Source organism: Borostomias antarcticus (genome assembly GCF_949987555.1).
Source record: "Borostomias antarcticus genome assembly, chromosome: 1".
Lineage (NCBI taxonomy): Eukaryota > Metazoa > Chordata > Actinopteri > Stomiiformes > Stomiidae > Borostomias > Borostomias antarcticus.
The window spans coordinates 21,555,581-21,568,973 of record NC_140234.1 but is presented as its reverse complement, the minus strand read 5'-3'; the positions used below and the strand labels follow the sequence as shown (position 1 = coordinate 21,568,973).

Sequence of the window (13,393 nt, the reverse complement as noted above, 5' to 3'; positions counted from 1 at the left end):
TCCCTCCCTCTCTCCCCTCCCTCTCTCCCCTCCATCCCTCCCTCTCTCCCCTCCATCCCTCCCATCCCTCCTTCTCTCCCCTCCCTCCCTCCAGTCCACCTGAAGCGCCACTTCATGTTCCGGAACCACCTCTGCCTGGTGTTCGAGATGCTCTCCTACAACCTGTACGACCTGCTGCGCAACACCAACTTCCGCGGCGTATCGCTCAACCTCACGCGCAAGTTCGCCCAGCAGATGTGCACGGCGCTGCTGTTCCTGGCCACGCCCGAGCTCAGCATCATCCACTGTGACCTGAAGCCCGAGAACATCCTGCTGTGCAACCCCAAGAGGAGCGCCATCAAGATCGTGGACTTCGGCAGCTCCTGCCAGCTGGGCCAGAGGGTGCGTCCTCCGCTTGCTCTCCTGCTTTCTTCCCGCTTCGCAGCTCGAGGGACGAGAGACATTTTTAAGCCGTATGATTGGTCGTCGGACCCGTGTCTCTGTTCTGAAATAGGAGGCGCTCTAGATTTTTCAAAGCAAAAGTATATGGTTACTGAATTCGAACATGAACCTGTAACGGTGTCCCCCCTCTTGGAAGGAGAGATGTTAACGTGATGTAAATGCTGTTTCTCTACCGGCCCCCAGATCTACCAGTACATCCAGAGTCGTTTCTACCGCTCCCCAGAGGTGCTGCTGGGCATGCCCTACGACCTGGCCATCGACATGTGGTCGCTGGGCTGCATCCTGGTGGAGATGCACACAGGGGAACCCCTCTTCAGCGGAGCCAACGAGGTACGACCCCCCCCCCCCCAAAGCTTGTAAGGCTTTTATCAAGGTTTTTGTCATGTGAAAGGGGGGAAAATGATGAAATCCCATTTATGACCAATAGAGGGGGCTAAAGCAGATCGGACATTTAATCAAGAGTGAATAAGGAGGATGGTGAAGCAATTATAAGGCATTATTACACGGCCCTCTGAAATACTCGATTCTGATTGGACAAAGGGACCGTTCTACTGGTAAATTATTTCTTAATAATTGATCGATGTCATGGGCAACCGAGCAATATTAATCGCTGCTAAGGGCAACACATGTCTATGGACGACAGTTGAAAGTTATCTAAAGTTGCTGCACATAAACAGTTAATAACTGTTGTGGCTGTTGGATGTGGACCCGTTCTCATCAAGCCAGTCTCTGAAAACGCCCGTTCCCCAAGCACAGGGAAACATTTAGCTGGCAAAATAAAAAAAATGAAGGCTTAGTATTATTGTCATTGGTAAGTAGCCGTGTAATAAGTGGGCTAATAAGAGCCCTTCAGTGCGTTACAGCCCGGGGGGAGAGGACGAATCAACCAACCTACCCCAACGAAGAAGTGCGTTACAAAACAAACGCACTGTCACGCTCTTCTTCTTCAATAATGACTGGCTGGCCATGCGTTAACCCTTACTTATTTCAATTCATCATCAGTCCTTTTTCGCAAAGGGGCAGGGTTAACTTGGAAATCCTCTTTGATGGGTTTACAGGGCAGTCCGACTTCACTCACTCAAACCTCGTCTTCCCGATTCCCCAGGTGGATCAGATGAACAAAATAGTGGAAGTGCTGGGTGTGCCTCCCAACCACATATTGGACCAGGCGCCCAAGGCCAGGAAGTTCTTCGAGAAGATGTCAGACAGTACATGGAGCGCAAAGAAGACCAAAGATGGCAAAAGGGTAGGTGGAAGAAACGCCCCTCACACCTACAGCTTCCAGAACATTTCACTCTTATTTGGCTGTCGTCCCTTAATTCTATCACAGTTCCTCGTAGCTACAGGTTGTCCTCGAGTGATTTGTATTCCAGCCTTTTTTTTTCCGTAGAGTGCAGCGTTCATTCCTCTCTGCTCATCGGGTTAGTAAGTGCAGCGGCTAACCCCACACTCACCTTGTCCCCGCCCACCCCCCTCCTCCCCTCCAGTATAAGCCAGCGGGGACGCGGAAGCTGCACAGCATCCTGGGCGTGGAGGCCGGCGGCCCCGGGGGGCGGCGGGCGGGCGAGTCGGGCCACGCCGTGGCCGACTACCTGAAGTTCAAGGACCTGATCCTGCGGATGCTGGACTACGACGCCAAGAGCCGCATCCAGCCCTACTACGCCCTGCAGCACAGCTTCTTCAAGAAGACGGCCGACGAGGGGACCAACACGAGCAGCAGCGTGTCCACCAGCCCGGCGCTGGAGCAGTCCCAGTCCTCGGGCACTACCTCCAGCACCTCCTCCAGCTCGGGTACGCCACGCCCCGCCCACAGCCGGGTTCACGTTCTGTCCTCTAGGCCGCAGTGGTCGACAGAGGATCAGTAGTCATATTTACACACACACACACGTATTACTTTACCCTGCCTGTTACCCCGCTTACCAATCACCAATCTTCCACTAATGTTAGCATTTCTATAATTCCATCCAACTGTGATATTACCAAATCAAACTTCAAATCAAACTTTATTTATATAGCACATTTCATACACAGAGGCAACACAATGTGCCTTACATAGAGACAAGGGGGGATGTACACAGATCCTACACCTCATTTTCCAGAGGGAAGCAAAAAAAACAGTTCGCCCATTTGGGCCAATATAACATAGGTGAGCTGTAAAAATCCTCCCTGACCTCTCAACAAGACAATCAAGCAAGCTCCTACTTAAGCAATAAACCACTCGAGGCCGTGTGTTATAGTGATTTTATAACAGCTAGGGGGCGTTGTTAGGCCCCACCCGAAGCAGAGTGCCTAAAACCCCCCCTAGCTGTTATAAAATCACTATAACACACGGCCTCGAGTGGTTTATTGCTTTTATACAACGGTTACTACAGCTATTAGTGTAAAATAAACACACATCAATGTAAAATATTAACATTTATTCAAAACGAAGCATCATTCCCTTAATTCCTCCGAGCAAAATAGTTCCCCTAACAAAAGGGTTGCCAAGCAACAACAACAAATACAATGCATTGGATCAAATGGGAGGCGCATTAATACTGAAAATGGAATGATATGCGGTCCCAGATGTGTGTTACAAAGTATTTTAACACGGCTTCCAGCCAATCAGAATCAAGAACCAGAACTAACCGTTGTATAAAGAGCACTAAACATTGATTAAATACTTGACATGATTAGAAACATGACTATCAGTAGAGTAGATAAATAGTTACGACAAGCCTGTGTCAATAATACCACAACAGTTCTGAAAACGCCGATACTTTTACCAGGGAGTATAAACCTGGTCTCCCTCTGGGCCTTGACTTTCCCACACAGGAGGCTCCTCTGGCACCAGTACCAGCGGGCGAGCACGCTCGGACCCCACCCATCAGCACCGGCACAGCGGGGGGCACTTCAGTGCGGCGGTGCAGGCCATGGACTGCGAGAACCTCTGCCCACAAGTAAGACAACGGCGACCATAACACCCAACCTCACCGGGGAACGCCAAACGGCGCCCGTGCACCAACTGTGCTGCCTTCCATAGAACGACGGAAGTAGCTTCTCACTTAGCGCAGGAACGTCCGCGTTCTTTGCCGAGCAGCCATCTTCGAATATAGGTTACGGTTCTTGTAGACAGAATCTGAAGTTTTGTACCAAGGTTTTGTTTGGAATAATGTTAACATGACTGACTTTGTCCCTACATCCGTCAGGAGTAGGTAGGTAGGTAGGTAGGTAGGTTGGTAGGGAGTTAGGTAGGTTGGTAGGGAGTTAGGTAGGTTGGTAGGTGAGTTAGGTAGGGAGTTAGGTAGGTAGGGAGTTAGGTAGGTTGGTAGGTGAGTTAGGTAGGTTGGTAGGGAGTTAGGTAGGGAGGTAGGTAGGTAGGGAGTTAGGTAGGTTGGTAGGGAGGTAGGTAGGTAGGTAGGGAGTTAGGTAGGGAGTTAGGTAGGTAGGGAGTTAGGTAGGTAGGGAGTTAGGTAGGTTGGTAGGTGAGTTAGGGAGTTAGGTAGGGAGTTAGGTAGGTAGGTAGGTTGGTAGGTGAGTTAGGTAGGTTGGTAGGGAGTTAGGTAGGTAGGTAGGGAGTTAGGTAGGTAGGGAGTTGGGTAGGTAGGGAGTTGGGTAGGTAGGTAGGGAGTTAGGTAGGTTGGTAGGGAGTTAGGTAGGTTGGTAGGGAGTTAGGTAGGTTGGTAGGGAGTTGGGTAGGTTGGTAGGGAGTTAGGTAGGTTGGTAGGTGAGTTAGGTAGGTTGGTAGGGAGGTAGGTAGGTAGGTAGGGAGTTAGGTAGGGAGTTAGGGAGTTAGGTAGGGAGTTAGGTAGGTTGGTAGGTTAGTTAGGTAGATTGGTAGGGAGTTAGGTAGGGAGTTAGGTAGGTAGGGAGTTAGGTAGGTTGGTAGGTGAGTTAGGTAGGTTGGTTGGGAGTTAGGTAGGTAGGTAGGGAGTTAGGTAGGGAGTTAGGTAGGTAGGTAGGGAGTTAGGTAGGGAGTTAGGTAGGTTGGTAGGGAGTTAGGTAGGTTGGTAGGGAGTTAGGTAGGTTGGTAGGGAGTTAGGTAGGTTGGTAGGGAGTTGGGTAGGTTGGTAGGGAGTTGGGTAGGTAGGTAGGGAGTTAGGTAGGTTGGTAGGGAGTTAGGTAGGTTGGTAGGTGAGTTAGGTAGGTTGGTAGGTGAGTTAGGTAGGTTGGTAGGTGAGTTAGGTAGGTTGGTAGGGAGTTAGGTAGGTAGGTAGGGAGTTAGGTAGGTAGGTAGGGAGTTAGGTAGGTTGGTAGGTGAGTTAGGTAGGTTGGTAGGGAGTTAGGTAGGTAGGTAGGTAGGGAGTTAGGTAGGGAGTTAGGTAGGTTGGTAGGGAGTTGGGTAGGTTGGTAGGGAGTTGGGTAGGGAGTTAGGTAGGTAGGTAGGGAGTTAGGTAGGTAGGTAGGGAGTTGGGTAGGTTGGTAGGGAGTTAGGTAGGGAGTTAGGTAGGTTGGTAGGGAGTTAGGTAGGTTGGTAGGGAGTTAGGTAGGTTGGTAGGTGAGTTAGGTAGGTTGGTAGGGAGTTAGGTAGGTAGGTAGGGAGTTAGGTAGGGAGTTAGGTAGGTAGGGAGTTAGGTAGGTTGGTAGGTGAGTTAGGTAGGTTGGTAGGGAGGTAGGTAGGTAGGTAGGGAGTTAGGTAGGTAGGAAGTTAGGTAGGTAGGAAGTTAGGTAGGTTGGTAGGTGAGGTAGGGAGTTAGGTAGGGAGTTAGGGAGTTAGGTAGGGAGTTAGGGAGTTAGGTAGGTTGGTAGGGAGTTGGGTAGGTTGGTAGGGAGTTAGGTAGGTAGGTATGTAGTTAGGTAGGGAGTTAGGTAGGTAGGGAGTTAGGTAGGTTGGTAGGGAGTTGGGTAGGTTGGTAGGGAGTTAGGTAGGTAGGTAGGTAGGGAGTTAGGTAGGTAGGTAGGTAGGTAGGTAGGTAGGTTGGTAGGGAGTTGGGTAGTACCTTATTGATCTCAGAGGGGAAATGACAAGTGTTAGAGCAGCAGTATACAAGGAGGGAAATCAGCAAATTTGTGTCAGTAGTGAAGTCTAACGTGTGTCTGTGTTGCGCGATGCCAGGCCAGGCAGCCCTTCGCTCCCTCCCTGGGCTGGGCGGCCGGCGACGGGGCCCAGCAGGTGAGGGTGGAGACCCACCCCGTCCAGGAGACCACCTTCCATGTGCCTCCCCAGCAGCCCAAGGCCCTGCACCCCCTCGCCGCCGGCTCCACCTCCCACCACCACCACCACGGACACCATCACCACGGCCACCATCACCACGGACACCACCCCCACCACTCCTCCTCCCACGGACAGCAGGGCCTGCCGGCTCGGCCCCGCCCACGCCTCTACCACTCGCCCACCAACAGCGCCTCCACGCAGGACTCCATGGAGGTGGCGCACGGCCACCTGTCCATGACCTCCCTGTCTTCCTCCGCCTCGTCCTCCTCCACCTCGTCCTCCTCCACCGGGAACCAGGGCAACCAGGCCTACCAGCTGCGCCCGCTCCCCGCCAACGCGGCCTCGGACTTCGGCCAGAACGGCAGCATGACCATGGGGCTGGGCGCCTTCTCCAACCCCAGGCAAGAGACTGGCATGGCGGGCCACCCCGCCTACCCCGTGGGCGCCGGCGCGGGGCCCGCCCACTACATACAGGAGGCCCACATGGGCGTGAGACAGGGCATGGACAGGGAGGAGTCACCCATGGCGGGGGTGTGCGTACAGCAGAGTTCTGTCGCCAGTTCGTGACTAAACTGAGAATGGGTTGTTTTCTTTTTGCGTTTTTCTGTTGTTGTTGTTTTTTTTCCTCTTTTTTCCCTCTTTTTTTTTTTTTTTTAAGGTGTTTTTTCAAAAAAGAAAAAAGTGCGTAGAGATCAAAAAGCTGCTTAAAATTCGAGGGGAGATGATCACTGACCCGCTAGCACAGGTGTGCAGAGCCCACCATCTCTCCTCCTTCTCCTCCTCCTCTGCTCTTTCTCCTCCTCCTCTGCTTTCTCCTCCTCCTCCTCTGCTTTCTCCTCCTCCTCTGCTCTTTCTCCTCCTCCTCCTATGCTCTTTCTCCTCCTCCTCCTATGCTCTTTCTCTCCTCTTTCTCCTCCTCTTTCTCCTCTCCTTTTTCTTCTCTTTCTTCTCCTCCTCCCCCTCCTTCACCTCCTCTGCTCTTTCTCCTCCTTCTCTCCTCCTCCTCCTCTCCTCCTCCTCTTCTCCTGTCCCGTCCCGGAGTGTCTTCAGTTCTGGCTCCTCCACTCGGATTTCTGATCCACCATTGACAGTGTTCACAGGGATTATTACTGGGTTTTTTACGACTCCTTCACCACAACAATACTGAACCATCCATTAATTTCAATTCCACCAAAACACCTCTCTCTCTACTCTGCGTGGTCTGCATTAATCCTCGTTAATGCCAGCCAAGAGCTTAGGTGTCTATGGTTAGAAAATGACCCAGACATTGTTTTTATGCCATTGGCTTTTAGTACAGAAATGCTACACAAACCATTACACTTCCAGTTAGCTACTCTTACCCACAAAAGTTTTACATTTTCCGTCTTTTTTCCATCTCTGGCAAGAATTATTTATTTTCTCTTTATTGCATTTATTGACCCCCCTACACACACACACACACACACACCTCCAGTTGTGCATTTCCACTAGAGAGCTGTGAGACTGTAGAAGGATAGAGGAGGAAAGCAGACATGCTCTGTGTGTCTAATTCTCAGAGAAAGCAGTCGAGATGCTCTGAGGGCCTCCCTCGCAGTGATAAGCTGGGGACACTGGTGCTCCAGGGCAGCAGAGGGCAGTAGAGTACCATGCCTCAAAGGCCCCTGGGCTGTGTAGTCCCTAGCAGTGAAGGGAGAGGGGGCCTCGGCAGGACCCAGACACAGGGCCACACTGAGGAGCAGCTGGCCACCAGGGGCCCACAGCCTGCACCAGGGCATATGGAAGGGCAGCAGCAGTTTATATTGAAATAACCCTTTGGCCTTATGATTTCTGAAGTGTGGGAGGTTCAGGAAAGGGGTAGAGAAAGAAGCTTGACATTTATTGTTTAAATGAGAAAATAGCTTTCATGTATTTTTAAGTCAGAATTAAAGAAATCCTTATTCTTAACAAAGAAAAAATAAGAAAAAAAGGTGATTGAGAATGGTAATTTAAGAGGCCTTTCTTAACTAAGATTTATGACTTGCGAGGCCCCCTGATTGCCAGGCCTCTGTAAGTTCCACAGAAGTAGGTTTTCTGTTGTTCTTCTTTTGCGAGATGGATGGAATTAGCTCCGACTGTGCCCTTCCTGCTCTGCTGTTCTCTTTCTTGGCTTTTGTTTCTTCAGCATGTGGTTCCTCCAACAGACCTTCTGCACCAATGTCTTCTGTTCATCTTGGAAAAAGGAAAACATGCAGAATTTTATGTGACTTTCTTTTCTTTTTAATTTTATGCTTTTTTGCCTCACAATTATGCTGTGAATTTTACAATAATTTTATTTTCCCTTTTGATAATTTATTGTACCAAAGCTGTTTTTGTTTTTTTTATAGCACATAGATGTCTGTAACCAATAATGTAGCAGTTCTGCACTTTGACACAAGGTGTATCAAGACCTTTTTTAAATGTCAGTAAAAATGGCTGTATCTATTGCTTTAGCAAAACTGGAACTGTTGTTGAACTCAGTACATTTACTGTTAGCTGTATCCTCGACAGAATTGGTTGTAAGGTTTTTTTCTCAGAAAAATACAAAAAAAACATAAATTCTCTCATTGGTAGAACTTTTTTTTTTCTGTTAACAAGGACTTGAGGGACATTAGATGCCGATGCTGGTTGCTACTCTGCAGGTTCCGGAGTATCAGAGCGGTGGCTGTGAGCCAGGGCAAGCCCCTCACGTTCACGCGTCTGAGGAGAGAGAGAGAGGCTCAAATGTGAACAACAGTGCATTAATCCTTCAATTTGTGACCTGGGATTCAGAAGCTGTTTCAATCGTGCCTATCAATCTGGCTATACTGTATCTGCCTTAGAAACTTATTTTGGCAGTCTTCACGGCAGTGGCTAAAATGTTACCCTAACCCCCCACCCCACCCCCCTCGATTTTGAAGCAACCCTATTTGAGCTAGTTTAGCAGAGGCACTGTACACATTCAAATTTCTATACAGAGGATTTTTAAGAGAGGAAGATACTGCTCTAAATTAGTGTGAATCCACATGTTTGACTGAAGCTCTCACCATGGGTGTTGAATCCAGAAGGAAACTAGTAGGGATGGTGTGAGAAGTGAGACCTGCCTGCTGGGACGGTCCCTGGGATACCAGTGTGATACCAGTGTGATACCAGTGTGATCGTGCGATGCCTGAGAAAGGAACTGGGCCATACACTTAGAGCCAGTTAGAAAACGACGAACGAAAGAAGGGCGAACAGCAGCGAGATGAAAGGTGTCCATGAAAAAAAAACACAGGCTTCAGGTGTTTACTTTTCAACCCCATTTTAATAGTTGAAATAGAATTTATGTATATATTTATATTTTTTTAATAAAGGAAGTTTAGAACTCACTACTTTTTTCCTAATGGTATTTTGATTACATTTAAGTCAATGTGGAGACCATGCAGTGGAAGTTCTTCTGTGATACTAGTCAATGGGTAACAGTGCTTCCAAGCCAAAGTAGTTTGACAATGCCAGTACAAATGCAAATCTTGTAGGGTTTAAAATTTTAACAGAAGAGAGTAGATATTCATACCTTAAATATTATAGACAGGGTATAGTGTGTGGGTGTATGTCTACGAACCTGAATGACAGCAGTGTTTTAATATATAACAAATACATAAGCAATTATGTACACATATTACAGGAACTATTTTTAGTTGTGTTGAAAAATTGGCATAAGCTTCAACCGTGGGTCCATTTTTAAAGTCAGCCTACTGGCGCGCGTGTGAAAAGCCATGATCGTCAACACAATATAACCAGTGCATTGTCAAAACAAACATCCAATGTTTAAAATCCCCAGTGTTCAGTATGATTTCTGCTCTGCTCCCTGTTCCACTCAGATAAAGGGTTTGTTTTGTCCTCTTCCCTGCCCCCCCTTGCCTTTCTGCCCCCCCCCCCCCCCCCCCCCCAGTCTGGTTTTGAGTGATTGACAACACAGTTTGGTTACAGGACGTCTGACGTGCACTGTAAACATTTAAACAGCATGGGAAAAAGGAGAAATACCTGTGTCCACAGATTGTAAGATCTAGTCAATACTTGCTGTGTATATGATAATGTTACAAAAAGATTAAAATGGACAAGCCCTTTGTATTATATTCAAACGGTCTTATGTATGATATAAAAAAGTTAATTAACTTGTACCGAGTCTGTTCTCTTCTTTGTGTTGTTATTTTCTGCCTGTCCCAGGTTGCTGACACACAGCAGATTTACAATGTGCTTTCTGATAGTTGCACTGTACTACTGTACACGTTCAGTGTTGTTGTGCCAAGGTCAGTGTGTTAACTCAAGGTCAGTGTGTTAACTCAAGGTCAGTGTGTTAACTCAAGGTCAGTGTGTTAACTCAAATCAAAGCCACGAGGCAAACGGCTGATTGGAATGTCTCATGCACAGGCCACCAGCTATACGTAGAATGTGCAAAACCTGCATATTTGGGCCTTATTGTGAATGTCAGAACTGAGCATGTGTCTACGTTCCTAGGCCTAATGTGGAGAACGCCAACTCAGGTATTTTAAAGCAGCCTATATAAGTGAAATATGACGTGACTCCCATAATGCTAATAACGGCATTCTATAAAAGGTTGTCCTCAGCCTTCCATCCCTGGTGTGGATTATCATAAAATGGTTTCAGTCGATAGAAGGGGCATTTTCCCGAACACAGGTTAACCCTGGTCCTTGAATGAAAAACGTTTGAATGCCCATTGAAATAGACTTAGTTCTGGACTAAGCTCAATCTATATGTATGTCTGAGAGTTCCAAAGGAATTCTAGCCTTGGTTCTCATGGAATGTTATGAATTCATGTCATCAGTTTGCGAGGGGAATTTGCAATGCAGAATGACGATTTTTCTTGTTGATGATGATCTTAAACAAAGTGACATAAATGTCCATACCTGCTTAGAAACCAGGGAGCTGGAAAGGTGGGGGAGCCCAATGGAGCACAACCTCACCTAAAGGTACCTGCTATCATCATATCGGCCACGCAGATCTAGAAGCACTACACTTTTATACACTAGGGGGCACTCTTGCACAAATAAAAAAGCATAGAAGTCGGTGAATGGATGCTTTAGGTTGGCCCTCGATCATTTTTTCACAATGACCATATTCGCTTTCATCTCACGGTCATTTGATAAGCCTACACTCCCATCAACAAACACGAATGAACCCATGACACGTCCATATCGATGTCACCATAGTCTTAGGCTTGGGCCTACTCCTTTCAGGGGAATCAAACACAAGAACTCAAGTTTCTTTTAAACATACTGTATCAATTTATTTAAAAAATTGGCACAAGAGTAAATTTAGGTTTCTGTACAATTATTGTGCTTTCATATAAAGCATGCTTTCATCCATTGCCCGTGCACTATTAAAATGAGAAAACTGCATGGTACTCGAGTGGCTGGTTTGGGGAGGTTGGTAAAAGCAAGACCAATAGAAATACCACTAAAGCATCTATCTCAGAACGGTCTCAGAACTATCATTGTACCTCCACAAATGAGAGAAATTGCACATCTTGAAATCTGGGGAGTGTATACTTATTGGAGTATATAGTACATATCGTTTGATAACTTGGGTGAAGTTTAGCAACCGATTCACAATAGGGATTATTGATGCTCTTTGAAATACTGTTGTGAAGCAGAAGGTAACCAAGGAACAGCAAGTAGACAAGACTGTCAATATTAACAGTTAGTTTTATTTCAAGGACCTGCGACCAATAAAGAGTTGTTAGGAATATGAAAATAGGTTTCTGCCAACATGCATGTCATAATTTGATCATCAAGCGTGGAAAATGTATATGAGGTAATCAAATGGCAATCATAGAATGAAATGACTGATCTGAAGACCTTAGCATCAGAGCTGACCTGAATTCTCATCTGTGCGGGTGAGTGCATGGGTTTGTGTGTGTGTTGTGTGCGCACGCGCGTGCATGCGTGTGTGTGTGTGTGGGGGGGGGGGGGGGTGTTTAAAAGGGAAATGGAAAACTTCTCAAGGTACAGATCCCCCCGCCCCCGCCCCCCCCCCCCCCCCCCCCCCTCTCCCTCTGCTGGCTACACAAACAATGAGCTGACGGCTGTTGTCGGGGGCAAAGTGCGTCACCTTATTGCTCAACTGTCAAGCCCTGATTCTTGTTCTTATAAGATCAGGCCTGATCTATATTAAATCGCGTGGTGCAGGGGCGAGGCGTTTTGACACCCACCAGTGTGATCCTAGAGATGTGGCTGCTGAAAGAGTCCCCTGCTATCAGGGAGGGAAATGTTTACAGTCAATTTGAAATAAGAGAGCGACAGTTGGAGTCACCTGGGTTTTAGATCAGAGACACAAGGGATTTATATACCTGTCATTTTCTTATAAATCCTTGGCTACATTTGACTTGGGACACACACACACACACACACACACATGCACACACATATACACACACACACACACACACACGCGCACACACACACACACACACACACACACACACACACACAAAAGAGACATACATACTCAAGAGCATGAACATAAAGACACATACACGCATTCTAGATCGTGGCTGCACCTTCTTTTGTTTGCTTAGAATTAAACATTTAACATATTTGCCTAAAAAAAAAAAAAAACTTTACTTTCTATTTCTAGAGTGCAAACGTTTGTCCAGACACACAACATAACCGTAACCCTCCTACACGTAACCATAATGTGTATTGCGGTGCCTATCACAGTTACAGTGCTTGTCCACGTGAGCTCATTAATAGTGCATTTGCATAATAAAGCAATTCAATGCAAGTATTCTGAAGTTAAGCAATTATGCTGCTAACTAACTGAAATCTACGCAGTCTTAATTTCAATATAACACATCTTTGTTTCTCCCCTCCAGAAGAGAGAGGAGTGCTAATGAGATGCATGGTTAAATGAATATTCTAATGAGATGCCTGGTTAAATGAATATTCGAATGAGAAGCCTGGTTAAATGCATATTCTAATGAGATGCCTGGTTAAATGAATATTCGAATGAGAAGCCTGGTTAAATGCATATTCTAATGAGATGCCTGGTCAAATGAATATTCTAATGAGAAGCCTGGTTAAACTAATATTCTAATGAGAAGCCAGGTTAAATTGATATTCTAATAAGAAGCCTGGTTGAATGGATATTCTAATGAGAAGCCTGGTTGAATGGATATTCTAATGAGAAGCCTGGTTAAATGGATATTCCCCTCTGCCTGTGTTGTGCTCTTGTTGTTGTTGTCTTGCTGGCTGGCCTTGCCTCTGAGTTTGACAAGGCTGTGAGAGAGCTTTGTTTGTTTGTTTGTTTGTTTGCGTAAGCCCTAAGAGCCTTGGCAAGGGAGGTTTAACTTGCAATGATGCATTTTTCTCAATAATTAAGTGTTAATGGACTCTCTCTATACACAGGTGGCAGGTGCTCTGGGACTGGGAGCTGGTTGGTTCATACTAATGATGGGCTGTTAAGGATTCTAGACTCTTCAAAGAAAGGGGCCTCAAAACGATGCTAGGTCATCTCAGTGGAAGAACCCTTTAAAAAGCTCTCCTACAGGTACAGTGGAAGAACCTTTAAGGTTCTCAGCAGAACCTTTTTTCTATTGTCCACTATTTATCAATATCAGGTCCAATAACAATGAGAATCAAGCAAATAGATTAGGAATCTTGTCTCATGAAATGAATGACCATCCAATCTCATGGGAACCAGTGGGTTTATATAGTTGTGTTGAGTCTGAAGCTCCTCCCATAACTCATTACCGGCTCTTGTTTCTGGACCTCTCGATTCAGGAAGAAGAAATATGAATGTCCATTTCAATGAATCATTCCAACATAATAAACCATATAGAGTAGG

The 13,393-nt window shown here is 46.7% G+C and overlaps 1 protein-coding gene across 1 annotated transcript in view; it reads left to right on the top strand.

Annotated features, from left to right (window-relative positions):
* dyrk1aa (dual-specificity tyrosine-(Y)-phosphorylation regulated kinase 1A, a) overlaps positions 1-6,459 on the top strand; it is a 38,564-nt gene extending 32,105 nt beyond the window's left edge. The window contains exons 6-11 of the mRNA XM_084444174.1: positions 95-381; positions 625-771; positions 1,547-1,687; positions 1,929-2,232; positions 3,256-3,380; positions 5,477-6,459. Coding sequence (XP_084300300.1) covers positions 95-381; positions 625-771; positions 1,547-1,687; positions 1,929-2,232; positions 3,256-3,380; positions 5,477-6,142 — 1,670 coding nt within the window. The 3' untranslated portion in view covers positions 6,143-6,459. The remainder of the gene's footprint in view (positions 1-94; positions 382-624; positions 772-1,546; positions 1,688-1,928; positions 2,233-3,255; positions 3,381-5,476) is intronic.
* The last annotated feature ends 6,934 nt before the right edge of the window (positions 6,460-13,393 follow it).